The sequence below is a fragment of the Neolamprologus multifasciatus genome, chromosome 12, assembly GCF_963576455.1.
Source record: "Neolamprologus multifasciatus chromosome 12, fNeoMul1.2, whole genome shotgun sequence".
NCBI lineage: Eukaryota > Metazoa > Chordata > Actinopteri > Cichliformes > Cichlidae > Neolamprologus > Neolamprologus multifasciatus.
In genome coordinates this window covers 23473973-23501772 of record NC_140450.1, presented here as the reverse complement: position 1 = coordinate 23501772, position 27800 = coordinate 23473973, and the positions used below count along the sequence as shown (strand labels likewise).

At 43.5% G+C, this 27800-nt stretch overlaps 3 protein-coding genes across 7 annotated transcripts; 1 reads left to right on the top strand and 2 right to left on the bottom strand.

Moving 5' to 3' along the window:
• Positions 1-394: 394 nt before the first annotated feature.
• LOC146507011 (dynamin-1-like protein) lies at positions 395-13891 on the bottom strand. Of its 4 annotated transcripts, none has more exons than XM_085178890.1 (18): positions 13641-13891; positions 13062-13188; positions 8356-8497; positions 8080-8118; positions 7842-7888; positions 7665-7736; positions 7484-7570; positions 7183-7345; positions 6747-6867; positions 6315-6653; positions 4324-4444; positions 4064-4219; positions 3864-3953; positions 3672-3770; positions 3377-3493; positions 3178-3287; positions 704-863; positions 395-523 (listed from the first exon to the last, which is right to left on the bottom strand). In XM_085178890.1, the coding sequence occupies exons 2-18, from the start codon at positions 13161-13163 to the stop codon at positions 467-469; spliced, it is 2022 nt and encodes a 673-aa protein (XP_085035016.1). In that variant the 5' UTR covers positions 13164-13188; positions 13641-13891; the 3' UTR covers positions 395-466. The 4 variants fall into 4 exon arrangements, with proteins under 4 accessions (XP_085035016.1, XP_085035014.1, XP_085035015.1 ...); XM_085178888.1 differs by having other exon boundaries at positions 13680-13891; XM_085178889.1 differs by having other exon boundaries at positions 13685-13891.
• Positions 13892-14006: 115 nt separating this feature from the next.
• On the bottom strand, positions 14007-19626 carry ubl4a (ubiquitin like 4A). Its single transcript, XM_085178893.1, has 4 exons — positions 19436-19626; positions 18139-18244; positions 17793-18031; positions 14007-14623 (listed from the first exon to the last, which is right to left on the bottom strand). Exons 1-4 carry the CDS (start codon positions 19481-19483, stop codon positions 14516-14518), a joined length of 501 nt encoding a protein of 166 aa, XP_085035019.1. The 5' UTR covers positions 19484-19626; the 3' UTR covers positions 14007-14515.
• Positions 19627-20215: 589 nt separating this feature from the next.
• On the top strand, positions 20216-27375 carry prkg1l (protein kinase cGMP-dependent 1, like). 2 transcript variants are annotated; one of them, XM_085178885.1, is made up of 20 exons: positions 20216-20627; positions 21297-21498; positions 21610-21724; positions 21932-22098; positions 22471-22584; positions 23912-24017; positions 24178-24241; positions 24421-24498; positions 24677-24771; positions 24934-24999; positions 25109-25186; positions 25269-25365; positions 25443-25582; positions 25667-25756; positions 25878-26019; positions 26102-26265; positions 26366-26488; positions 26688-26750; positions 26843-26909; positions 26986-27375. In XM_085178885.1, the coding sequence occupies exons 1-20, from the start codon at positions 20388-20390 to the stop codon at positions 27067-27069; spliced, it is 2295 nt and encodes a 764-aa protein (XP_085035011.1). In that variant the 5' UTR covers positions 20216-20387; the 3' UTR covers positions 27070-27375. The 2 variants fall into 2 exon arrangements, with proteins under 2 accessions (XP_085035011.1, XP_085035012.1); XM_085178886.1 differs by having other exon boundaries at positions 20219-20627; positions 21306-21498.
• The last annotated feature ends 425 nt before the right edge of the window (positions 27376-27800 follow it).

Here is a 27800-nt window from a genome sequence, read left to right as displayed (position 1 = left end):
GGAAGCCAGTGCCTGGAAAGCATGGAGCTGTGCAGTGTGAACACATTTCAAATTTATAAAAAAAAATAAACACAGAGAAAATAAATACTCCATACACAACATACATTACAAAAAAAATAAAACAAACTTATGACCCATCAAAGGTTTTCACACAAAGTATTGCAGGAAATGTTTGTTCGCGGCTATGCTTGTCACATTCTACCTGTTAAATAACACTTTCAGCCTGAGTGTGATTGATCTCTCTCTCTCTCTCTCAGCATTCACAGTGAAAAGCAACAGCTCCGGTATGCTGTTCAGTGCAACCGCCAGAGAGGAAAAAAAAGTAGATCTGAATGTGCTATGGTCACTGGTCCGTGAGAAAACAGTGGTACTGCCACACATTAACACAGACTGCCGAAAACTCACATACACCCTCAAACTCTCAGAGCTCTCCTTTGACACAAGAGAAGTTGTTGCATTCCTCTGGCTACCAAAGATGAGTCTCCCGGATCTCAGAGATGATGTTATTGGCTTTTTTAAGTGCCTGAGAAAGCAAGAAAGAAAAAAAGATAGAAAGAAAGAAAAAAGAAAGAAAGAAAGGCAGGCTGGTTAAATTGCTGGCATTAAGACCGCAGATAAAAGAAAAAAAAGAAAAAGAAAACAACTAGCTGTTCCACGATGTTCAGAACCCATTCAGAGAACAAATTGCATCATCCAATTTTACCTCAAGCATTTGAGCAACCTCAGTCCGCTGCTGTGCTGTGTCCTGTGACTCAATGAGCAGCTCCTGGAGCAGTGGCTGTTTATAAAGCTGACCCACCAGCTCACTCTGCAGATGTTCTTTCACGTAGTTCACCAGGAAATGCATCACTGTCTTGGGCACACTGTAGACACACAGACCGACACTAGGGTACTATTCTGAATTTGCATGCTTCCACCAACCAAGAAAGTTGTAATCTGACTAGAAACTAGGGCGAGGGACTCCAGAGTTAGAGCTGAGTCCCTGTTCAGATCATTACTGCTGATTTATTTTGTGCTTAATCTCATATTAAAAAAATAAACTAAACTAATATTAAGAAACACTGATTTGTATGTATGTAGCAGCTGTATGAGAACAGACATCACTGCAGGAATCAACATCTGCACACTTACTCTCTAATAGAGCAACACAGTTAAGACAGACACATACAAAATAAACAAAAAAAAACACCCAGAACAAAAACTCTTATTGCAAATGCTGATATATTTAACCCCCTTACAGTAATTGAAGTAAAAGTAGGGAAAACAGTGCATGAGTTAATATCCACAGAGACCAAATCTAATGTCCTCACTAAATGTGTCACCCTCTAGTTTACATGTAAAGATAACCCCTTCATCTTTTTTAGAGGAAAAATAAAAGCTCTCATTATATAAGAAGCCTTTGTTCATGTAGTTAGACTGCTCTTTCAATGCAGCTCTTTTATCTAAGTAACAACTGATAAGATAAAAGGTTAAAGCTGCTAACCCCGAGCCACACTGACAGCACCATCAGGCACATCTAATTGTGAAGTTAATACACGCACGCAGTGGCACGCTTGCTCTCGGTGCCCTGCGGCCAGGCAGAAAAGATGCAAATGAGGGAAAAATCTGATGGATTTCATTAAAAAACAACATTTTCATCTGACCAATACATATCAGCACTGATCTAACATTAAAGGTGTTGGGAGAAGAAGAGCATCACGATACGTCTCACCTGAACAAATACAGCTACAAATGTTACACCTGAGCTGACATTTAGACTTGTAAGCCTGTCGTTCAGGAAGCCTGAACACACTTTTCTGAACTTTTGACTGAGTGGCTAAACTGCCTGTTGGAGCCAAGCCCACCCCTGTCCATAGCTAAAACCAGTCCATGCAGGCAAATGCAAGTAAATGGACTTATACTGGATCATTACTTTAATATAACCGGAGCAGACAACATTTTATAAACGAGCGAACACTTCACCCAGACTTTCAGTCAGGGAACATTTCCCCTAAGGAATAAATCAGAAACTGCTCTCTGAACACAGATCGTACAAGCACTCGCATTAAGCATCATCAGGCAGAAATCCATCAGCATGAGCTCCTTCTGCACCAAAATACAGCTCCGCGGGAACCATAGTGGTCACAGTTGTACTCTCAGACCTTGAGGGAGGATTTAGCAATGTCATGTTTGATGGTATGAAATGGACAGTGACGGGGCTGCGTGTTAACTATTTAAAGTTCAGGCTCAGTGTTTTAATGTGTCAGATAGACAGACAGCCTTCAGATTTTTGTGTTACCGATGTAAAAGTCTCTAAAGATATTTGGTTAACCACTGATCAGTATCATCAATTCAGAAATGGCCAAGATATATAATCTACTTTTTTATCTAAGAGTTAAGGCCACACGGAGTGCTTTCGGAAAACACAAAGAATTTTCCAAAGTTTTTGGATCCAAACTTGTCGTCTAACACAGCGGTCCCCAACATTTTTTGCGCCACAGACCAATTTAATTTCAGAAAATATTTTCACGGACCAGCCTTTAAGGTGTTGCAGATAAACTCAACAAAATAAAATGACCAAGACAAAAACTGTGGTATTTTGTAAATATAATAATAAACACGAATCCACTGTGTAGTTGTGTAAATTTATTAGCAGCGTCCTTCTGAAATGCGCCAACAACATTGAGAGTAACATAAGACCCAGGGAAACCGAGTTAACGATAAAAACCACAAAAACCATAAATTTTACACCCGAGCCTCAACTCTCGCGGCCCGGCACCAAACGACTCACGGACTTACAGTGCACTTGTTGGAAAATGCAATGGTCTGATTGGTCAGCGAAGTTATGCTGCCGGCCCAAAAAATATTTTTAACGCTCATAACATTTGAACAATTTACATGTCCAGTGTATAAAAGCCTTTAAGCTCCTGAATAATAACCAGAGAAGTGGTTTTACAGAATGCTGTCACAGCAAAGCTGAACTTTGATCTCAATTAATCATTTTGTCCTATAAGAGACAACATAATTACCACATGAATTATTGCGAGTTCAGTAAGGTCATGTCACTTTTGACCAACTTTATTCTAACTGAATGTTTGCACCAAATTTGAACTACTCAACAGCAACAACTGAGCTTTGAACGTGATGTAAAGGGGAAGTAGGGTCCCCTGGGGTGCTCTGGATTTGTGCCAGTCAAACCTGTCTTGAATGCTCTTGCGGACAATGAGGAAGTAGCTCTTGATGAGACGCTGGATGACCTCACAGTCCCTCTGCTCCCTCGAGCTCAGCTTTCGGGACACTGGCACAGCCTGACAGAGAGAAGGGCCAAGCAAAATATTAATACTGACCATCTGCAATGACTTCAGTGCTTTGTCATACTGCTAATCCCACTACTCACGGTGTCAAGGAGGTTAATGGCCTGGCCTTTGCTGGGGCTCCCAAAGCCTGCAGCTGCAGCTTTTTCTTCCGTGACCTTCTCGTTCTTCCAGCGCTTCCCTCCGTCAAGAGCCTCTGCCTGAAAACAAGCAACTCAGAGGGTAAAAGACAGGTTTTTTTAGGCTGGGATTCCACTAAAAACTCTAAAAGTGGTTTTAATATTTAATTATGAATTACGCTTCAGTTTTTAAAGAGCATAGTGTCTGCTGTTTAGCCAAGCAGAAAAAAAGTATCTGCAGTGAGAAACAAACTACTACCTGCTGACTGTTGACAGATGCAGAGACCTGCGCCGCATCCGTGAAGTCTGGATGCTTTGTGTTGATGTAGGCAAGCTCTATTGCTACTAAATGATGGACCTGAAAGTAAAAAAAAAAAGCAAAAAAAGCATCCAGTGGGATGACTAATATAATTAATATAAAAATAATGATCTTGCTTAAGCTGTGGATTACCATTTCATTAGTAATCGGCAAGCGTTTCCTCAATAATCCAGTCACTACTTCCACAATGGAATCGTGCAGCTTGGGAAATCGAAGAAGCTCCTTAAAAATGCAAAGACACGCTGTTTTTTAACACGGTTCTGTAATAATTACTGCGGCACTATTTTCTTTATTCAACCATGTGTAAAGTGCAATATGATCTGTGGTCCCACCTGTGTACTGAAGGAGGAACAGTGCTGGATGATCCGCTGCAGCTCTTCATGAACCAGCTCCACGCAGCGCAGACTGGGCTCCTCTAGACGCTTAATTTGCCGCTTCACCAGCAGCTCAAAGGACACCTCGGGCACAAAAAGTGCTGGCCGTGGGCCCTGCAGGGCAAATATCATACACACAAACACAAATACACACCAGCTCCAGACTTGACTAGAATTAGGATTTAGTAGAGCTACACAAACAGAAGCGAGAAGCTTACAGTAGCATTACGGATAGCAGTGAGGATATCGAGATCAGTCAGGCCTGCCAGGGGGTCGATAGACTGCAAGGTCCGGCCAAAGGTCTCGTGGAATATGTAACAGATCCGAGCACCTCCACAGCTGCAGAAAGAAGAGAAAGGTGAAAGCTGTGACATAAGTGCTGTGTCTCAGTCCTGCGTGTCAGCAACGCTCGCTGTGCCAAGATTAAATGCAGTCAACCAAAAAGGGTCAATATTTGCTCCCCATGTATTTTAATGAATTAATCATCAAGTGGTAAGAGCTGAAGAGTGGAATGTGCCAACGGAAGATGCTGATACCACTTTAGTTTACACCTTCATTAGCACGAGGACATTACTCTCATGACGCTCGTCAAATGTCTCGATGCAGTCTCAATCATCCAGGTTAGCAAATCCCAAAAAGTGGATTCTGTTCATCTGGAAAACAATGTAATCATTCTTCTGTCGACAAGGGTAGGTGCACGGTTTCACTCAACCAGAAGGACTGTCGTGAAAAATTTTGTCACTGCTCACTGACAAAAATACTTATGAACCCCTACAACAAGACCCAGGTAGTGGTTACAGGAAGAGGGTGATAGATTGTCTGAAGCACTTAGATTAAGACGATGCTGCTGACCAGACCTCATGCCACAGGCTACATCCAGGGGAAGCTACACCAAGTCTGTATGGTTTACCAAAGATACAAAAACAGGGTGTACCTTTAAGACCAATTGTCTGCACGATCAATTCAGTCACGTATAATATCAGTTTCTGGCTTTGATCCTCAACCCGTTGATAGGCAGCTCTAAACGCTACATCCAGAACACTTTGAATTTTGTTGAGAAGCTTAGAGATGTCATTATGGAGGCAGATGAAACAATGGTCTCATATGATGTTACGTTTCTCTTCACTTGTGTTCCAGTCACTGAAGCAGTGCAGGTAGTTCGTAAGAGATTACAGGATGACCCCAACCTCAGCAATAGGACAACGCTCAGCACCGACCGAGTGTGTTTGTGGAACTGTGTCTTCATTCCACATATTTCAAATACAAGTGTCAGTACTACAGGCAGAAACATGGGTGTGCCATAGGTTCCCCAGTTTCACCCACTGTGGCCAACTTGTACATGGAAGAAGTGGAAAACGGGGCTCTGTTATCCTACCCTGGAACACCCCCAAGTCGTTGGTACAGGTATGTGGATGACACCTGGTTGAAAATCAAACCTCAGGACGTACCACAATTCACTGATCAGATTAACTTGGTGGAGAAACACATCAAGTTTACCATGGAGGTTATGAAAAATGACCGCCTTCTTAGACTGTGAGATTTCCATCATTAAGGGGGGACATTTAAAAGTTGATGGGTAACGTAAAGTATTTAAGGTTTGACTCTCATCACCCACTGGAGCACAAACTGTGTGTCATCAGGACGGTACGACAAAGAGCGAACAGCATCGCCACAGATACAGTGGCCAGGAAAGCAGAAGAACATCATATCAAGAAGGCTGAGGAGGGGGCCTAATGGTATATTTTTCACGTTTCACCATCTTACAGTGCTGTGATTGAAGCCATTCCCCACCTCTCTGTGAATAGTACTCATGGCCATTGATCAGCTGTCATTGACCAATGGTCTTTGATCAGTGGCTGTTGATCAATGTTCATAACAATTTCATATTAATGATCAAGAAACTGACCTCATAGGCCATTGCTCGTTAGTGGGCTAGCTTCAGTCATTATGCAAATGTCCTGTTTAAAAGATTGGGGAAACCTGCAATCAGCTGAGACTGAAGAAGTCACTTGAGTGAGCGACGAAATGTTTCTCTCACTGAAAACGCTACGTCCAGATGAACAGAATCAACGTTTTGGGACGCTCATCAAAGTAAGTTAAAATGCAGATTTGTGCAACAACTGCTGTGTTAAAAAGAAGAGTTAAGGCATTTCACTAAATCAGAAAACAAAAGCTCCACTAGACGCCACTAGAGTGTGGTCAGACTCACAGCTCTGAGGTTTGTATGTGCCTGGCTGTTCCCTCAATGGTGTTGCAATAATCGCTGGCAAACTTGGTGACTATCTGTAGCAGAGTGGCACTGTGATCCTCTACGGGCTGTCCGTAGCTGTTGAGTCTTGCCTGGTACTGGGCACTCAGCACAGTCACTCGGGTTTTGAGGTCTGGCAAGCAGTCCCGGATGTGGTGCATGAGCAGCCTGCTGAGAGTTTTGGCCAGATAGCGAGAGCCAGCGCGAGACACTAGCGAAGGATAGTGGCGCTGCAAGAAAGCCTGCTCATCCTTCATTGAGTCCTCCAGGCTTTTCTGAGTATTTATGTCATGTTGGCTCCTACAACAAGAAGAAAACAGCGAGTTCAGTAAGATAATCAGAATATTAATACTTTTAATTATAGATCAACAAGCAAGTTTGTTTCTTCCAAACCTGTTAACCACCCCAATAATCCCAAGCCTGACTGGAATGACTCGACCCAGAAGGACCTCCAGCGCATCGGTTCCTGCATCCATCAGGTCCAGCTTACTGACCACCAGCAGTGTTCGACGGCCTGACAGACACCAACACAACATTCACAGATCATTCAGGGTGAACGGTTCCCCCATTTAATCATTCTCTTTATCACCACAGCCAAAGGGAGCACATGAACATTCATTTTCCTGTCAGTAAGGTTTTTAAACTGTAAAGACAGGCTATATCAGTAGCATGAAATTACTTCTTTCGACGCATTTGATAATTTAAAAATGAAAGCATGTTATGTAACAATTTAAAAATGAAGCACGTCATGCAGTAAGCACAGAGAGAGAGAGAAAATTAAGATAAATTCTGAGGAAAAAAAAACAACCCTGTATAAATAATGTCCTACCATCTGGATCAACCTCACGAGCCAATTTTAGTGCATCAGATGTGGCCAAGTCAGAGTTGGCAGGGGACACTGCGAGGATAAGGCAGTTTGGATTGGAGATAAAGGACAAGATCATCTCTTGCACTTGAGCCTCGATGTCCTTTGGCTGGTCCCCAACAGGAACCTAAGACAACAACAGCAGTATGCGGCCAACATTAAATTAACCACAGCACACATTTGATCATTATTAATGATTATCTAACGTCACTGTGTTTGCATAAATCAAATCCAGTCAGCATCCCTGTCAAGAGGCTGAGTCTACCTTAGTAATTCCAGGTAAATCAACCAGAGTGAGATTAAGAACTTTTGGAGAGAAAATCTTCAGATATATGGGCTCAGGACTGATCCCCTGGATATGAAAAACAGAGAAAGAAAATAATGAATCCAGTGGAAACAGCTGAACCTGCAGCATTACTGAGCGCACATCAAAGTGTTCTTCTCACTTTGTTGTCGCCTGAACCTCGTTCAGTCTCTGCTTCAATTTCCCGACGAATTTCCTGAAAATCTGTGAAGATCTATTAAAAGAGTGAGAAAATTACATACATAAATTACATAATCCCAGCACACAATACAGAACCAATGCAGTGCACATATTATTTGAATGCCTAAGATAAACAAACCTGATTCTTGCAGTGCAGAAATGTACCCCATTCTTCAGCTTTGACACCTGAACAAATAGGAGTGTGAATTTTAACACAGATAAAACTAAGACTTTGAAGAGACATTATGCATTAATTTGAATATAAGACAAAGCCACTTGTATTCATACTAGACGCAGAAATATCAGGCTGAAGAAAATGTCAGAAAAGAAATGAAGTTAAACAAAGACAAGTGCATGCAGATCAAGTATAGAGAGACCTGGGTAGCTGTTTTGGGCATTTTGCTTAATCCCATTTCCTGAAAAGCCAGTGAAGGAGAAGAGGAAGAAAGAGAGTGTTAGCAAAGCAAGACCATAAAAGGAATAGCAGTTAAAAACAGTGAGAAAAGGTGCACGTTAACTACTACATGCAGTATACACTTTAATTACAACCTTCTGTTACTCTATTCTCCTCATTCTTCTGCATACCCTAACTTCCTACACTTGACTTTGTTTTTTTAAAGGAATATAACAGTGACAGATTTGTGTTTGTTTACCGTTCTCGATCTTCAGCCTCTCCTGCACTGGGGGGACATTAACAAGCTGCAACACCAGGGGTCGTCTTGTGACTATTCCTGATCCTCGAGGCAAGAAATCCCGTCCAACCAGGCTCTCCAACACAGAGCTCTTTCCACTGCTCTGTTATGACACATGATAAGATCAGTTTAACCCTGATACAGTCATCTGCAAAGTTTTCATGCAGTGTGGATATGCCGTTGTGAATATAATAAAAAAAATAACATGAACACAGTTTACAGCTTCAGCTACAGCATACATGACAGATGATGGAATGTTATAGATAAAAATTTGATAAAACTGCATCACCATTGAGCTTTTTACTTCAAGCTCTCTTGGGCAAACTTTTTTGTCAATTCTTTAAGTAGCCTTCAGAATTAGTTCTCCAGGCTTCTTGAAGGACATTCAAACGGATGTTGTCTGCCTTTTGTTTTGTCAAGATGATACCACACTGCTTCAATTATGTTGAGGGTTGGCCTCTCCACACCTGATAGTGTTCCATTGTGTGTGTTGTATATCCAGGTAAACTTTTATTGCATTGGCAGTGTATCTGGGATCATTATCATCCTGAAAAATGAAGCCACCGCAAATCAGACGCTTTTCAGATGGCACTACATAGAGGATCAAAATCTGACTGCATTTTTCCGTGTTCATAATTTAATCAATTTTGATAAGACCACTGGCTGAAAATGCAGTTCTAAACCATGATAGAACGTCCACGGTTTTACAGTAGACACTCACTGTAGTGCCTCCCTCCTGACATCTCTGTAGATGATTTGAACCAATCGTTTCAAATACGGATTCATCACACGATAAAACCTGCTGCCATTGATTTTCAGTCCAGTTTGTAATCTGGGATACCTCAGTGTTTTCTCCTTGTTTCCTTTCCTTAGGAATGGTTACTTGACAGCCACTCTTCCACTGACAACCCTGATGAGACTTTAGTGAATAGTGTATGGATCAACTGAAGGACCAGATGCATCTCTCAGGTTCTGTGTCAGGTCTTTGATGAATTTTTTTTCCTATTTCTTAAGGACATGACTTTCAGATACATTTCATCTGCTGTATATATATATATATATATATATATATATATATATATATATATATATATCCATCCATCCATCCATCCATCTTCATCCGCTTTATCCGGGGCCGGGTCGCGGGGGCAGCAGCCTAAGCAAAGAGGCCCAGACCTCCCTCTCCCCAGCCACCTCCTCCAGCTCATCCGGGGGAACACCAAGGCGTTCCCAGGCCAGCCGAGAGATATAATCTCTCCAGCGTGTCCTGGGTCTGCCCCGGGGCCTCCTCCCGGTGGGACATGCCTGGAACACCTCACCCAGGAGGCGCCCAGGGGGCATCCTTGTCAGATGCCCAAACCACCTCAGCTGGCTCCTTTCGACGTGGAGCAGCAGCGGCTCTACTCTGAGCCCCTCCCGGATGGCCGAACTTCTCACCCTATCTCTAAGGGAGATGCCAGCCACCCTTCGGAGGAAGCTCATTTCCGCCGCTTGTATCCGCGATCTCGTCCTTTCGGTCACTACCCACAGCTCGTGGCCATAGGTGAGGGTAGGGACGTAGATCGACCGGTAAATTGAGAGCTTCGCTTTTACACTCAGCTCCCTCTTCACCACGACGGACCGGTGCAGTGTCTGCATTACTGCAGCTGCAGCCCCAATCCGTCTGTCGATCTCCGGCTCCCTTCTCCCATCACTCGCGAACAAGACCCCGAGATACTTGAACTCCTCCACTTGGGGCAGGACCTCATCCCCGACCCGGAGTGGGCACTCCACCCTTTTCCGGCTGAGAACCATGGCCTCAGATTTGGAGGTGCTGATCCTCATTCCCGCTGCTTCACACTCGGCTGCGAACCGCTCCAGTGCGAGCTGGAGGCCCTCACCCGATGAAGCCAACAGAACCACATCATCCGCAAAAATCAGAGATGAGATCCTGAGGCCACCAAAGCGAAAGCCCTCCGCCACTTGGCTGCGCCTAGAAATCCTGTCCATAAAAATTATGAAGAGAACCGGTGACAAAGGGCAGCCCTGGCGGAGCCCATCACCCACCGGGAACGAGTCCGACTTATTGCCGGCAATGCGAACCAAGCTCTTGCAACGGTTGTATAGGGATCGAATGGCCCGTAGCAATGGGCCAGACACCCCATACTCCCGCAACACCTCCCACAGGACACCCCGAGGGACACGGTTGAATGCCTTCTCCAAGTCCACAAAACACATGTAGACTGGTTGGGCAAACTCCCATGCACCCTCAAGTATCCTCGAGAGGATGAAGAGCTGGTCCAGTGTTCCGCGACCAGGACGAAAACCGCATTGTTCCTCCTGCATCAGAGGTTCGACTAGCGGACGAACTCTCCTTTCCAGCACCCTGGCATAGACTTTCCCGGGGAGGGAAAGTCTATGCAACTACAGGGTGTGTTCCCCCTGTAGTTGGAACACACCCTCCGGTCCCCCTTCTTAAAGATGGGGACCACCACCCCGGTCTGCCAATCCACTGGTACTGCCCCTGATCTCCACGCAACATTGCAGAGGCGTGTCAACCAGGACAGCCCTACAACGTCCAGAGCCTTCAGGAACTCGGGGCGGACCTCATCAACACCAGGGGCTCTGCCACCAAGGAGTTGTTTAACTGCCTCAGTGACCTCGCCCCCGGAAATTGGTGGGTCATTCCCCTCATCCCCAGACTCTGCTTCCTCCTCGGAAGACGTGTCAGTGGGATTAAGGAGGTCCTCGAAGTATTCCTTCCACCGCCTGACAATTTTCTCAGTCGACGTCAGCAGCGCTCCGCCAGCACTATACACAGTGCAGGTAGAGCACCGCTTTCCCCTCCTGAGACGCCTGACGGTTTGCCAGAACCTCTTCGAGGCAGTCCGAAAGTCTTTTTCCATGGCCTCTCCGAACTCCTCCCACACCCGAGTTTTTGCTTCAGCCACTGCCCGAGCCGCATTCCGCTTGGCCTGTCGATACCTGTCGGCTGCCTCCGGAGTCCCACAGGCTAACCAAGCCCGATAGGACTCCTTCTTCAGCCTGGTGGCTCCCTTCACCTCTGGTGTCCACCATTTGGTTCAGGGATTACCACCACGGCAGGCACCAACCACCTTGCGGCCGCAGCTCAATGCAGCAGCTTCGGCAAAGGAGGCGCTGAACATGGTCCATTCGGACTCAATGTCCCCCGCCTCCCTCGGAATGCTGTTGAAGCTCTGCCGGAGGTGTGCGTTGAAGATCTCGCGGTCTGGGGCCTCTGCTAGTCGTTCCCAGCACACCCTCACTACGCGTTTAGGTGCACCAGGTCTGTCCAGCGTCCTCCCCCGCCACCTGATCCAACTCACCACCAGGTGGTGATCAGTTGACAGCTCAGCCCCTCTCTTTACCCGAGTGTCCAGAACATATGGTTGCAGGTCTGGTGATACGATTACAAAATCGATCATCGACCTATGGCCTAGAGCGTCCTGGTGCCACGTGCACTTATGGACACTCTTATGTTCGAACAAGGTGTTCGTTATGGCCAAACTGTGATTAGCACAGAAGTCCAATAACAAAGCACCACTTGGGTTCAGATCAGGGAGGCCATTCCTCCCAATCACGCCCCTCCAGGTCTCGCTGTCGTTACCCACGTGAGCATTGAAGTCTCCCAGCAGGACAACAGAGTCTCCAGGTGGAGCACCTTCCAGCACCCCCCCCCCCCCCCCCAGGGACTCTAAGAAGGCTGGGTACTCCGAACTGCCACTCGGCGCATAAGCGCAGATGACAGTCAGGACCCGTTCCCCGACCCTAAGGCGCAGGGAACAAACCCTCTCGTCCACCGGGAAAAACCCCAACGTACCAGCAGCAAGCCGAGGGGATATTAGAATACCCACCCCAGCCCGCCGCCTCTCACCAGGGGCAACTCCAGACTGAGACAAAGTCCAGCCCCTCTCCAGGAGACTGGTTCCAGAGCCCAAGCCGTGCGTAGAGGTGAGCCCGACTATATCTAGCCGGTACCTCTCAACCTCACGCACTAACTCAGGCTCCTTCCCCACCAGAGAGGTGACATTCCATGTCCCTATTGCCAGTCTTGGCAGCCGGGGGTCAGTCCGCCAGGGCCTCCGCTCCTGGCCGCCACCCGGCACACAATGCACCCGACCCCTATGGCGCCTCCTGCGGGTGGTGGGCCTATATATATATAAATATATACAGTATATATATATATATATATATATATATATATATATATATATATATATATATTTTTTTTTTTTTTTTTAATGTATACAAAGTTTTCGGCTCTTTTGGGAACTTTTTGTCAACTTTGGCATTTTTCACAGATAAAGAAATGGGAATAAATTCTTTTCACTAACAAGATGCCCAAAGATACAACTTAAAGCATGTTCTGTAAGTTAGTTGTCTGCTATATTGCTCAGGCTTTGAGTTAGGGAATAAACAATTTAACTTAATGAACAAAACATTTCTGTAAAAATGCTCAGGTACAAGGACTCGACTGAAAAGGAGTGTAAAAAGTAGGCAGTCTCCAAAGAAGAACTTTGATAGACCTTCAGAAAACCTGAAGAACTATTGTTCAAGACTACTTTAAAAATTAGAAGAAAGCCTGGCTGCTTGGAAACAAAATATAACGAAATCATGGGTAGCTCAGACTTTTGCACAGTACTTTAGATGTGTCCTAGCTAGCCTACCTGAGATCCAACCACGACTATCTGAGGTAACTGTATGATCTCCGCCCCCAGTGTTAGAAAGACCTCCTGCAACCGGTTGATGGTGGGAATGAGAGTTTCCATCCTTCCAACAGACCGGACACTGTTGCTACATTGTTTAAAAAAAAAAAGAAAAAAGAAAAAAAAAAAGAATTAAACACACACACACACACACACACACACACACACACACACACACACACAAGAAAGCAAAGATAAAATAGAGAGAAAGAAAGTAGAGAAAAGTAATGCAGTCCATTTCAAAACAGTTAAAAAAAAAAACAAAAACAGTATAGCTTCGTCAGAGGGAGAAGTGGTCCTGATGAGAGGGGTGTAACACCACGCTCAATCCTCCCAGGTAAAGCACCAGTTTGAAGTATCATTTTAAGATGAACACTGGTTACGAGTTGTCAACTACTGGGATGAAACCAGGTCTGACTAACAGTGCAACAAATGGTGACAGCACAAACCGAGACACTCGATGTTATGTGCTAACTATAGCTTGCTAAATCTATTCGGTAAAGGGAGGAAGTAAAATGGATAAGCTGGCTAACTGCTTACACTCGCTTAGCTGCTAAAGAAACGGTACCCGATGCTGACCTCACCAATGTTCAAGATATATTCCTTCCTATCCAAGTTTCCTGTTCTTCATAGTTTGTATTAAAATAACGCGTTAACCCTTCATTCCACCCGAAATGGCATCCAAAATTAGCAGCATAAAGATACAGACCGTCAGCTGATCACATAGGCGGAACCGTATTACTCAGTCAATCCAATTGGTCAAAAATTTGAGTCACGAGGTTTCCTAGCATCTGATTGGCTGATATGTATAGTCCCGCCTTGTGAAACCTCAAATCAAACCACACTGCTTATACATTTATATATTCTGACACTTAAAAAGCACACAACAAAAGCGGAAAGATAGGCTTTTTTTTCTTCCTGTGTTTTAATATCTGTATATATAAACATGATATTTACATACAATGGCCATCAGTAAGTTACAGAATAAAACATGTATGAACTTTGCACAGATGGTTATAACAGGAAACACCCAGTCATCACGCAACCCAAATATTACTAATAAATACCCTCCATTAGAAGTTAGTGTTCCCTGGAATTTGTAGCAGCCAGAGATCATGTGAAGACAGCTTCATAAATGGACTCTTTTGTATTCAGATATTATGTGATCAGGTCGAGGTTACTGTGCCATCAATGACAAGGGCCAATTCCAAGAGGCCACGTTTTCTCATCCAAGATAAGAAAGCCCTATTGCTGAGATAAACAGTCAGTGTTATCCATGCTCACCCTGGGGCTCTCTGTAAGAAAAATGACATTGTATTTTTCACAGTCTAACACTCTGAACACCGTATGCATCTCAAAGCACTGAGCGTCTCTCAAACAACAATTGGAAAAAAACAGCTTCAAGCTATGCATTCTTAGTCCATGTATGAGGTGTCCATGCCCTCGCCCTCCGGATGAAGCAACCTCCCCGCTAAGCGCTCAATGTCATCGAGGCTAAGCTGTCGAAGGGAACGTTCATAGTCCTTGAGAAAAGAAAGAAAGTACAAAAAAGAAAAAACATATTGAAAAACAGCAGGTTAAAAACATTTCAGTGCATTTATTTACAACATGTTCTGGCTTAGAAATAATGCATGAAGGACTGGAAGCATGACCTTCAGAAACATTTTTGTTGCTTTTAAAAGGAGTTTGTTACAGTGGGGCAAAAAAGTATTTAGTCAGCCACCGATTGTGCAAGTTCCCCCACTTAAAATGATGACAGAGGTCAGTAATTTGCACCAGAGGTACACTTCAACTGTGAGAGACAGAATGTGAAAAAAAAATCCATGAATTGACATGGTAGGATTTGTAAAGAATTTATTCGTAAATCAGGGTGGAAAATAAGTATTTGGTCAATAACAAAAATACAACTCAATACTTTGTAACATAACCTTTGTTGGCAATAACAGAGGTCAAACATTTACTATAGGTCTTTACCAGGTTTGCACACACAGTAGCTGGTATTTTGGCCCATTCCTCCATGCGATCTTCTCAAGAGCAGTGATGTTTTGGGGCTGTCGCCGAGCAACACGGACTTTCAACTCCCGCCACAGATTTTCTATGGGGTTGAGGTCTGGAGACTGGCTAGGCCACTCCAGGACTTTCAAATGCTTCTTACGGAGCCACTCCTTTGTTGCCCGGGCGGTGTGTTTTGGATCATTGTCATGTTGGAAGACCCAGTCTCGTTTCATCTTCAAAGTTCTCACTGATGGAAGGAGGTTTTGGCTCAAAATCTCATGATACTTGGCCCCATTCATTCTGTCCTTAACACGGATCAGTCGTCCTGTCCCCTTGGCAGAAAAACAGCCCCATAGCATGATGTTTCCACCCCCATGCTTCACAGTAGGTATGGTGTTCTTGGGATGCAACTCAGTATTCTTCTTCCTCCAAACACGACGAGTTGAGTTTATACCAAAAAGTTCTACTTTGGTTTCATCTGACCACATGACATTCTCCCAATCCTCTGCTGTATCATCCATGTGCTCTCTGGCAAACTTCAGACGGGCCTGGACATGCACTGGCTTCAGCAGCGGAACACGTCTGGCACTGCGGGATTTGATTCCCTGCCGTTGTAGTGTGTTACTGATGGTGACCTTTGTTACTTTGGTCCCAGCTCTCTGCAGGTCATTCACCAGGTCCCCCCGTGTGGTTCTGGGATCTTTGCTCACCGTTCTCATGATCATTTTGACCCCACGGGATGAGATCTTGCGTGGAGCCCCAGATCGAGGGAGATTATCAGTGGTCTTGTATGTCTTCCATTTTCTGATGATTGCTCCCACAGTTGATTTTTTCACACCAAGCTGCTTGCCTATTGTAGATTCACTCTTCCCAGTCTGGTGCAGGTCTACAATTCTTTTCCTGGTGTCCTTCGAAAGCTCTTTGGTCTTGGCCATGGCGGAGTTTGGAGTCTGACTGGTTGAGGCTGTGGACAGGTGTCTTTTATACAGATGATGAGGTCAAACAGGTGCCATTCATACAGGTAACGAGTGGGGGACAGAAAAGCTTCTTACAGAAGACGTTACAGGTCTGTGAGAGCCAGGGATTTTCCTTGTTTGAGGTGACCAAATACTTATTTTCCACCCTGATTTACGAATAAATTCTTTACAAATCCTACCATGTGAATTCATGGATTTTTTTTTCACATTCTGTCTCTCACAGTTGAAGTGTACCTCTGGTGCAAATTACTGACCTCTGTCATCATTTTAAGTGGGGGAACTTGCACAATCGGTGGCTGACTAAATACTTTTTTGCCCCACTGTAAGTCCAAACAGTGTGGACGTAAGTGGAGGTAAGCTAGTTTGCAATTTTGACTGTTTGTTTTGTAATGATGTTAAAATTATTTGCACACAAATAATTCAACAATTTCAGGATAACAACAGAATTTGGCAGCAAAAGGCCAAACTAGATTTTGCTTCATCCTCCCCCCCTTCAAACACACACGCATGTCTGGCTGCTACTGGTCTGAGTTGTTCAATTAATTATTTAGCCCAGCATAATTAGTGGCTCCATAGTTTAGTGGTTTACATATTTGCCTAACAAGCGAAAGGAGGAGACATGAATCCCTTTGGGGTTGCGTTGGGAAGGCATGCAGAGCTACCTGCTGTGGCAACGCCTCGTGAATGAGGGAGCAGCTGAATGTAGCTTCTAATTAGTGAGCACAGTTGGATGGATAGGAGCTGATCAACTAACAAACTCAAGAGTAGGACTGTTCGATATGACGATATATATCGGATGACGATATAAAAACGTCTATCGTTTCATTTTACGCTATCGTTTGTTTCGTGGTGTCGCAAAATAAACTGTTTACGGCAATATTTTTTCATCGTTTTGATGGTCACTGTGGCTATATTAATTTCTTAAAGTTCTGTCTTTCTCTTATATTTGATATAACCACACTATGGACAGACAAGCGACTGTTTTTATGAGTTGTCCTTAGCAACAATGACGGTAAAACCATCGTGTGGCCGCTTGTTTATCTTCCACATAAACCTTTCACAATAAAGCTCAAGATCCTGTTGAGACTTTTCAAAATAAACTTAATCACGTAAAAGAGTATGCAGAGTACTTATGGATGAGAAGCAAAAAAGGGCCGACAGGTGCTAAAAAAAATAAACCTTAGACTCAAACGTTAGAACAGGCTTTTCCCCGCAGCACAAAGAAAATGGCGGCTGTTACAACTTATGTCTAAAAATGTATAGTTTCATGCTTTGGTTAAAACACTCGACTCCAGGTACACGACGCCCAGCTGGAAACACTTTACGCAAGTCGAGCAGCCCGCGATTCTCAGAATGTACAGAAAATGTAAAATTTTTGTGATTTATATCATTATCGGACGATAGATGTCTTTATCTCTATCGGGATATGAGATTTTGGTCATATCGCACAGCCCTACTCAAGAGTTGTCAGTACATCGACTTTCTACAGTAAAATCCGTTCTCATTAAAAGATAAAAGCATTATACAAATATTGTAGTAATTATTAATAATAGATTTCCAGAAATTAAATTAGTATCTCATTGTTACCACTACATGTTCATAAATCATCCATAACTGGCCCTTTCAACTTTAATATTTTACATTTATTAAATATGCACAGCTGTCAACTTGTGTGACAAAAAAAAAAAAAAAAAAAATAGATGATGCTGCATTTAAATACCTTAATAAGCTGTTCATGAACCTTTGCTGCATCTGCCGGACTAAAGTGTCTAGCAAGTATAGTGGAGATGGTCTGCCATACTCCTCCCTGTGTGCTGCTTCCGCTGCTGGTGCTGCTACAGCTACCACCGCCGCCTGGTGCTGCTGTCCCTGAAGCTGCAGTCCTCTCTCCCACGGGACGGATTACCAGATTCAATTTAGCTTCAGGACCAATAGAGTAATCACTCAGTCTGTGTTCATCTGAGGGAGAGTGATATAATGTATTGCCATTAAAAATTTACATATGATGCATGCAGAAAAGTATTAACAAATGCTGCCATCAAATGTGGCACTGTTGCCACATCTACCTGCTAGAGCTTTCCCTTTGTAGAGTAACCGTTGTTGGTTTGCTGGTATGTTGAGACGTTCAGACACAAGCTCCTTCACTGTGGAGACCTTTTCGTCTTCAGTCACCTGGAAGATAAACAACCCAATCATGTAGTACATGTGTAATTTAAGAGCATGACGCTAGCTGTTTTCTTTCTGTGCAGCTGAACAGCGTTTAAATTACACAGCACACAGTGCTGTAAAAGAGTATTTGTCCCATTCTTGATTTCTTGTTTTTTGGCATATTTCGAACAAAACAACACACACACACGCCTATCTCACATTTGCCAAAAAGCATCTTGATGATCCCCAAAACTTTTTGGGAAATATTCTTTAGACTGACGAGAAAAGAACTGAACTTTTTGAAGAGTTTGAGTTCTGTGTTACATCTGGTGTAAAACACAGTGGAGGTAGTGTGATGGTGGGGCTGCTTTGCTGTTTCGAGACCTGGAAGACTTCGTGTAATTGATGGAACCATGAATTCTGCTCTATCCTTCAGGATTTTCTGGTAGAATGTCCAGTCATTAGTTTGTCTTCTAACACTCAAACGCCCTTGGGTTATGCAACAGGATAGTGACCAAAAACACAGCAGCAAAAAACAGAAAGGGGATATATATAAGTGACATCCCCGCTTTGTACTGACCTTTGTAGAGGCCCCGTTCTCTAAAAAATAAAATAAAATAAAGTGCATTCTGGCTAACATTTTAAACGAAATGGCTGTAATCACTGTTATAGCGTAGATGTTGTGCATGGAACCACTTCTCTGCTGAACACAGAATTTTTAAACGATTTTAGAAATAATCTAGTTTGTGCTTCATGATGTTTTAAAAATTAGCTGTGTGAGAGACAGACTGAGGCTAAAGCTAACTGACAGCTATATTGTTCTTACTGCACGAAAAAGTGTTTCCCTAAGATAGGACTTCCCCTTTTTTTTCTTTCCCCGAAACCACAAAGACCGGCTTCAAAAGCTACTAGTCAGCTGTTGTCAGGCGAGATTGTGTGCAACATCTTATCCAGGATTTGGCTAGCACGCCAGCCACTATAACACCAATGACTCTGAGGAGAAATGCCCATACAACCGGCTAGTTTAGGCTACAGTGTGTAGCACTGAATCCCAGTATTTCTGACAGGCTATTTTATTACTTTAAAAAACATATGCGTAGCCGTTTTTCTGAAGATAGCTCGGCATGTGACATGCCAATGCTGGCTCGGCTAAACTGCTAGCTGCGATCGCAGTTAGCAAGAGGCGGTGAGCTAGCGCAGCGGTACTTCACTCACCTGTACGCTGCACTCTTTTCCTTGAAGCGGTTTCACCGTGAGGATCATTTTTGAATATGCTTTCAAAAAACAAAAAAAATACACAACAATAAAGATGAAGTAACAAAGCCTCCCGGAGTGTGCTGCTTCAGAGTACAGCTACTTTATCAGCTCGCGATTCTTTGCTTGCCGACGGCCCATTTTCTTCTCCCGCATCCCACTACCGCCGCGCGCTGGCCGGAGGGTGGCATGGCAGCTACACCAGCCCTCAGAGGAAAGTGTCATAACAACAAAAACAAACAATAATCCATTTATTTTCTCCTAATTATGTTGAATATTAAAAAGAAAAAAAGAGGATGGGAAAACTCAAAAAGGCTCACAGCTTTGACTTATAACGCGGCTATTAGTAATATTATCAACAATGCTACACTAGGGCTAATTTATTACGTTTTTTAAACAATTTTTTTCCTTTTTGTGTGTGTTTAAATAACACACAGGGAAATTGTGTTTAAATAAGGTGGACTAAGGCTGCATGGCTCTAGCGTGTTTTTACTAGTATCGTGGTGAACACAGTAACTTATTACTGATTTTCTTATTAATGCCTCACATTATTGCAACATTATAGCGTTGTTACCATAACTCATCATCACATGTAGTTTGAAACTGTAGTTATCGGAAAACTACTTGCCGTCCAATTGCAGAGTAACATTTATTTTGTTACTTTATGCACCTACATCAAATACATATCAAGCCTTTACTGAGAAAAAAACATGATATAAGGTAAAATTATATTAGGATGGCTGCACATCTGCTATGGAGAGAAAACGAATAAATCTTTGATCGGTGCACACGGCCAGCCTTTAACCTGCTTCATGATCGGTTGGGCATACAATCATTAACATGCATTGCACATTTTGCCGGATCCCCACCTACTCCCAAGGCTCAGGAACACCCCGAGGACCCCGTGACCCAGATGGGATCCGGTCCACACGTTTCTCATCTCACCCTCCCCGCATGGTTTCCACCGTGTGGGTCATGTGATTGCCTGCTGTCTGTGCCCAGCCCCGGCCAGCCGCGAGCAAGAGAGGAGAGCATCCTTCAGCTGGGCACTTACAGACGGGATGTGCACCTGTCGAGTGAACAGTCTGCAGCCAAACCAGGCCAAAACACGCCGGTGAAAGAGACCCCCATAACGCCATACAGGCTGCGTGTGGTAAGTGATGTTTGTGTTCATTTGTTTGTTTATGGTGTGAAATATCGCACAGCATTAATACAGTTTGCGGACACAGCCTCATCTGTGCTAACAGACAGTCAATTAGAAACATAACAGCGTAAAAGCAGCAAAGATTAAAATAAAGAAAAAATCATCGTGAAAGCATCAGCCACGCCTAACAGTCACATGGAAAATCCAATGTTATTTTTATGTTTTCATTCCTGTTAAGACTTTTGTGTGGGACCCAGCAGGAAGTTTGCACTAACATTTACTGTGCAAGCATTTCATTTCTACTTTCTTTCTATTTTGTCTTAATGTGGCTTGAATTATGTATAGAGATGCAGAACAATAGACTAGAGCTAATACTTGCAATGTGGAGCTATACCTTACCTGTGACTCATTTGCAGTGAACATTAATGTGCTCATAAACATATGAACACGCGTATAGGTGTGGAAATGTACAAGAAGCCCAAAACAGGTGGATCTATGCTCTTATCCAGGTAGAAGCCATTACACCTGAACAGATTAGCTAAATAATAAAGAGGTGTGTAGATCAAAATCAGACAGAGATCAAGTTTGTTATAGATAGATCCATACTGCATAGGAGCTGTAGGAATGTATATACTCTATGGATGGCTCTTTGTAAAAAGCATAGATGAAGTCTGCTAGTGTTTGCAGGTGATGGGTACACTTCGGGACCTTCAGTTTGCTTTGCAACTAAAGATTGAGGAGCTTCGCCAGAGGGACACGCTGATAGATGAGCTGGAGCTTGAGCTGGACACGAAGGATGAACTCATCCGGCGGCTGCAGGAAGAACTAGACCGCTACAGAACCACTGTCTCCCTCCCAGGATCCTCTGCAGTCAGTGCATGTAGGCAGTTTTGTGCTGTTCTAATAATTGCAAGGCTTATTAGGACTGATATAGAGTTCTGTTTAATTTCCCTGACTTTTTTTATTCTTTATTTTTTTGCTTCTACCTCAGCTCAAACTGATGACAACAAGAGACCCAGAAGGCAGACGGTGATTTGTGAGCCCCTCACTCTGGACCCAGTGACTCTTGCCTTGGTTTCACAGAGAAGCTGTGACAAAAGCCACGAGTAAGAGGACACAGTGTTCCCTTCAGAGCTACACCTGCTCAGATTGAAAAATTACGTTTATTCATGTTCAAGGCTCACTGACTGCTGACTGCATGACTCATGATGAACCAATGCTTTTTTTATTCATTGTCAGACGCTCAAGCAATTGACACTGTTTAATAACTCATCCTCACGTGCAAATTTGATATCGTTTCCTCATGTCCTCAGGTCCCAGAGGCTGATTCGGGCATCATTTCTGAGAAACGACTTGCTGAAGCACCTTGATGAAGGAGAAATCAGAGCCATCATCGCCTGCATGCATTCCACCACCATCAATCAAGGCTGCTATGTTATTCAGGAGGGGACTGCTGGGACTCAGGCTTACGTTTTGGAAGGTAAATCCTTTTTTCCTCTCACAATGGCCGCCATTAATCACACATGAGGATATTTATTAAGGCTTCCTTGAGATGTCAGATGCTTAAGGACAGACTGATTAAATGATGAGCTTGATCATATCTTTATATTTAAATTCTTGTACTGATAAACAGAAGCAAATAGAAACGCAACAAAGTGACAGAGTGTGGAGCAACACATTTCTAGTTTGGGTTGAAATGTCAGCTTGAGCCTGAGGAGACGGAGCGGCTCTTTATCTCCGGTTGCCTTGCCTTTCTGTTGTTTGTGCTGTATATCTCTCTCAGTCTGTACATTATCTGACATAAAACCCACTTCTCTGCGTCGTCCTTCACCCAGTGTTTGTTTATTCGCAGAAGGGAGGCTGGAAATGATGAAAGATGGACTGAAGCTGCTCACAGTTGAACCAGAAGACATGTTTGGAGAGCTAGCGCTCCTTTACAACTGCACCCACACCTACTCTGTGTCAGGTATATCAAAGCTTTGCATCGGCTTCTTTATTTTATAATTGCGCGCAGATGTCACAGGAGAGCTGTCAACCTGAAGAATGTCTCTGTGATTAACTTTGATTCGGCGAGGATATAAATAATTCTAGTTTAAGCGAATTTCACAAGCGGTAAGATTTCTGGCTGTGGCCTCGGACAAAAGACGCCTGTTGAATTCGAAATCAAAAGACCCTCTGAGATTTTACAACAGCTTTGCATGGCCTTCTATCAGATGTGAGGAATTTAAAGCATCCTCGGTTTTTGCCGCTTAACACGGCTGCCTGGACCGCCACATCTCCTCCCTGCAATCCAGCATCTCAGCATCTTGCAAACATTTAAAAATAATCTTCTTGTAAACAATCTCGATTTAATGACCGCTGCGTTGCAACCTCTCATCTGTGCTTTTGTGGTGATTTTTTCCCCTCTTACAAGCAGAAACTGTGCTATCATTTCCTTTGAGGATCCGATCGTAGAGTCCTGTGGGAAAACCTTTTCAGTCGTGGCTGCGTGTGTCTGACCTGGTTTCACAAATAAATAGGCTGTGAAAATGGCCGGATCAGTTTAAATTGAAAAATCTCTCGGTTTTGCCTTGTTTGGTCCCAAAAGCATCCCATTCCTCCCCTTTTTTAAAAACTCCTCTCTTTATCCTGCAACCAGGCAGCCTTTCCAATTCACTGTTCTACATTTGTCTGCTCTCTGGTAACAAAACTCATTTGATGTCTGCTCGCTGCTCCCCCTTGTTCCATGTACCCTCTTTTTTTCAATCCATTTAAGGCCTGTTGCATTTTTCTCCTTCCTGACCTGAAATTACCTTTTTTGCCCATCATATCTGGCACAAGAGATTAAATTAAAAACCAATGGCTGCCCGCCGTGTGCCATACGAAGGTAAAGCGACAAAGTTTGGTTTGTATCCAAAAACGGGGAACTGAGACAAGGACTGCACCGCAATAATCAGATGCTCGATCTTATTAGACTGTCTGGAGGGGACGTCGTCTTCCGTTTGCAGGAAGGTTCAGTGAATCAATCAATACTGGTCATTATTAATTAACGACACTCTCTTTCAAGCTCTATTACAAAGAAAGATGGTGACGATGGCTGAAGGAAATTAGATTTGATTGATATCAACTGACCTCTGCGAGGAAAACAAGTATTTTTAGTTTTTACGATACACGGTAAGCATTTCTAATGAAATCCTGGCCTACTTACTGGCTGCACGTCCACATCCATCACAGGCAGCGTGAGTCTCGATAGTGCTTTCACTCGTCTGTCACTGACACAGCGTCTTCCTCTGTCTCTGTGTTTTGATCTGCAGCACGAACGGACAGCAGGCTGTGGGTTGTGGATCGCAAGAGCTACCAGACCATACTCATGCAGAGTGGTCTCAAGCGCCTTTCCCATTCAGTGGAGCTTCTTAGCAGGTGAAAATCAGACTGATGCACATGGAGCAGCTCCAAAAAGCTGCTTTGATGGGCTATGTAGGCTTTTACCTCTGAGCATGGTATCTGCTCATTATCCTCATGCACCTACATGAGCTATTGCGGATGATATCCAGTGCTTTTTGTTTGTATCTGTATGCAGCATTCCCTTCCTCCAGTCGCTGCCAGCAGATGTCCTCATGAAAATGTCGGATCTCATGGAAGAGGTACACTTGAAGTTATTTAACTGTGAAGCACACTAATGTATCCAGCTAATAGATGAGGTGAATGTTTACATGCAGTGCCTCTATAAGTGCAAGGAAAGCTCTCTGGATGAACCCTTCTTTGTTTTATTGATATTTTTCCACTGGTCACACTGCTGTCGGTTTTCATTTGCCTTCCACAGACACATTACGCCGATGGCGACTACATCATTCGACAAGGGGCCACAGGAGACACCTTTTATATCATCAGCAAAGGCCAAGTAAAGTGTTCTGCTCTCATCCTGCTGCGCAGATCAAGGGGGGCTTTCTGAGGAAAAGATTTACAGCCTGGATGACAGAAATGTCAAAGCAGTGGCGGAAATGACTTTATGATGGTGATAATTTACTTTGGTGCGTTGCGCTCATCACCATTACCTCTTTTTTCATTACATTTGACAGGTGAAAGTGACAGAAAAGGGGCAAGAGCAGGAAGAACAGGTAGTTCTTTCTAAGCTCTCTGAGAGACAGTGGTTTGGAGAAAAGGCTCTGTGGGGGTAAGAAGGAAAAAAAGCTCCTTCAGATGATGCTATAAAGAAATTTCTGCACATATAATGAAAAAGCACACACACACACACACACACACACACATATATATATATATATATATATGCATTGATAGTCTTGTGTTTTATTTTGTGATACTTGCTTGTCTTCAGTGAGGACATTCGGGCTGTGAGTGTGATAGCTGCTGGAGAAGTTACGTGCCTGGTAATAGACAGAGAGTAAGTGGATATTTTTTGTTCACAAACTGTAAGTGATTCAGCTGTCACATTACTGTCTTTGAAAATGTGCTTAATCTAACGTGAATATTCGTAATTGTCTGTACTACAGCACCTTTAAGGGCATCATTGACGGCTTGACACCTGATTGCAGTCAAGAGGAGCAACAAAACAGTGAACCTGAAGTCTAGTGAGAAGCGTTAAAACACTGTTTCATTTCTATATACAGAAGACCCAGAATAAAAGCTCATCCCTGTTTTCCTTGTAAGCAGCTCAGATGTGGATCCTACCCTCCTGTCTACTTCCACCTTAAGTGATTTCCAGATTATCTGCCCTTTGGGGGTCGGGGAGTTTGGTCACGTAGACCTGGTGAGGGTCAATCTGCAAGCAGCTCGCCCTCGGCGATGTGTCTATAATGTAATGCATTTACTTCTGTTCTCTGTAAGGTGCAACTGAAGAGCAAGACAAAGTGTCCTTTTGCCATGAGGGTCCTCAAGAAGAAGCTGATTGTCAGCAGTGGCCAACGAGAGCACATCCAGAGAGAAAGCCACATCCTAATGGAGACCAGCTGTTCGTTTATAGTCAGGTGTGTCCCATACTTAGGTCTGGTAAAATATTGTTGATGCTGAGTAAAAAGATTGAAAGTAATTTTTATTTTCATTGATCACAGGCTGCACAACACCTTTAAAGATGCAGAGCGTCTGTATGTTTTGACAGAAGCTTGTCTTGGTGGAGATTTATCTAATCTACTCAAAGACAAGTAAGTACTTAAGAATAAACGGAATATTTGAGGCCTGTATTTGTAGTCCCACTGTGTTTCCTCACAGTAAAATATTAAATGACCTGCGCCTGATGTCAGCCACTTCTCCAAACTGTTTCAGAGGATATTTGGATGAATGGAGCACCAGGTTCTACACAGCTTGTGTTGTAAAGGCCTTGTCCTTTCTGCAGTGCCAAGGTGTCATCTATAGGGACCTCAAGCCTGAGCATGTTCTTCTGGATGAGCATGGTTATGCCAAGCTGGTACTACAGTCTTAACGTCACGTCTTGTTAAATGAAATGTAGCAGAGGTGAGAGCGAATCTACTCATATCTGTCTCTTGCAGGTTGGCTCCAGGTGTCTAAAGGAGGTTGAGGTGGGTAAGAAAACGTGGACGTTTTGTGGTACGCTGGGCTACATGGCACCTGAAATCATCTCGAACAAAGGCCACAACATGTGTGCAGACTTGTGGTCGCTGGGTGTTTTTGTGTTTGAACTTCTGAGTGGTAGGTAAGCTTTTCAAATTTTTGGACAACCCTCCTTTTTTTCCAGCATATTTTTCCGATTGCAGATTGAAGTTATCTTGACAGCCACCTATTCTCCTCTCCAGGCTCCCATTCAGCCACTCTGACCCCCTGAAAATTCTCACTGCAACAATTCGTGGCATCGATCAGGTCGACTTCCCAAAAACCATCAGCAGAAGTGCCTCCAGTCTCATAAAGAAACTGTGCAGGTGTGAATATGAGCCACTAAGCACAGTGTGAAAGCTTGGACAGATTTTTTTTTTTAATTATTGTTATTTAGTGCTTTTTCACACTTTTTCCACCCTCAACACACAAAACCAGACAGAAACAGTGCAAGTGTGCTGTAATACCACCTCCTAAAGATGAGAAACTGATTATTAATTCAGCTTATTTGCTGGTCTGTTCAAGGAGCAATCCCTCAGAGAGACTGGGCAGTCAGAGAAATGGGGCCAGGGACATTCAGAAACACAAGTAAGATAATGGATTTTTTTTTTGGTACTCTGGAGAGGAACATTGAGGCTCTGCTTGGAAACATGTTGTTATGATGTTCTGTTTTTATTCAGATGGTTTGAAGGATTCAACTGGGACGGACTTTGTGAAAGGACATTAACAGCCCCGGTTATTCCCAAAGTAAGGCAAATCCAATACTGGCTGTTGGTCTTTACAGCTTTTCATGTTAGTCATTTTTTAAATTTGTCTTTTTCAGGTCAAGCATTCTTTGGTAAGCGGTTCATTTGGCCTTTATACCGAGGACTCGGTGGAGCCGTGCACAGACTTGGATGATTTCTGAGGGATTTCTATGAACCGGAAACAAAATCCTGTCAGACACTACTTCAGGTTTAGTCTCCATGAATAATTGACTACCCACAGACCTACTGCCATTACAAATTCATTACAGTTTAAGACAAAAAATATTTTCCGCTGTAACACTTGATGCAGCTTTTGTTTGATAAGTGATCCATACTGCCTGCTGCGCTAAGCCAAGACTGTTTTTTCTGTGTATCTGCATAAAACCTTTACACATTTCCAAACATAGCCTATAACTGGAGTCAAATCGAATCCAATAAACAATAAATAAACAGATTCATTAATCAAATGAGCTGCGTCTCTCTATTCTTTCCTTTTAAACTTAGATTCCCACCATGAGATTCACTTTGTCAATGGTAGGCTGGGGGGCTGGGGGGACTGCACAATCACTTTTGATCCCTCCCTCAAATGCATGAATGTAATTAAGAAGTTACGTCAGTGTGGGCCCAGTCTTGCAGAAAAACGTCAAGGCCCGGAAGGAAAGGCAAACACACAGGAAGTTGTATAACTTTAATACTTTAAATTCAGAATGGGCTTTATTGGCCTAATAAGTGCTTGCACACAAGGAATCGGGCTCTATTTGTTTTTTTCGTTCTCAGTGGCAACATGACACAGGCAAATAGCAACATATATCATATGTATATGTTTAATGGTGCAGCGTGCAAAGATGATGAAATAACTATCTATATATACCCTGCTTTGGTTAAAAATAAA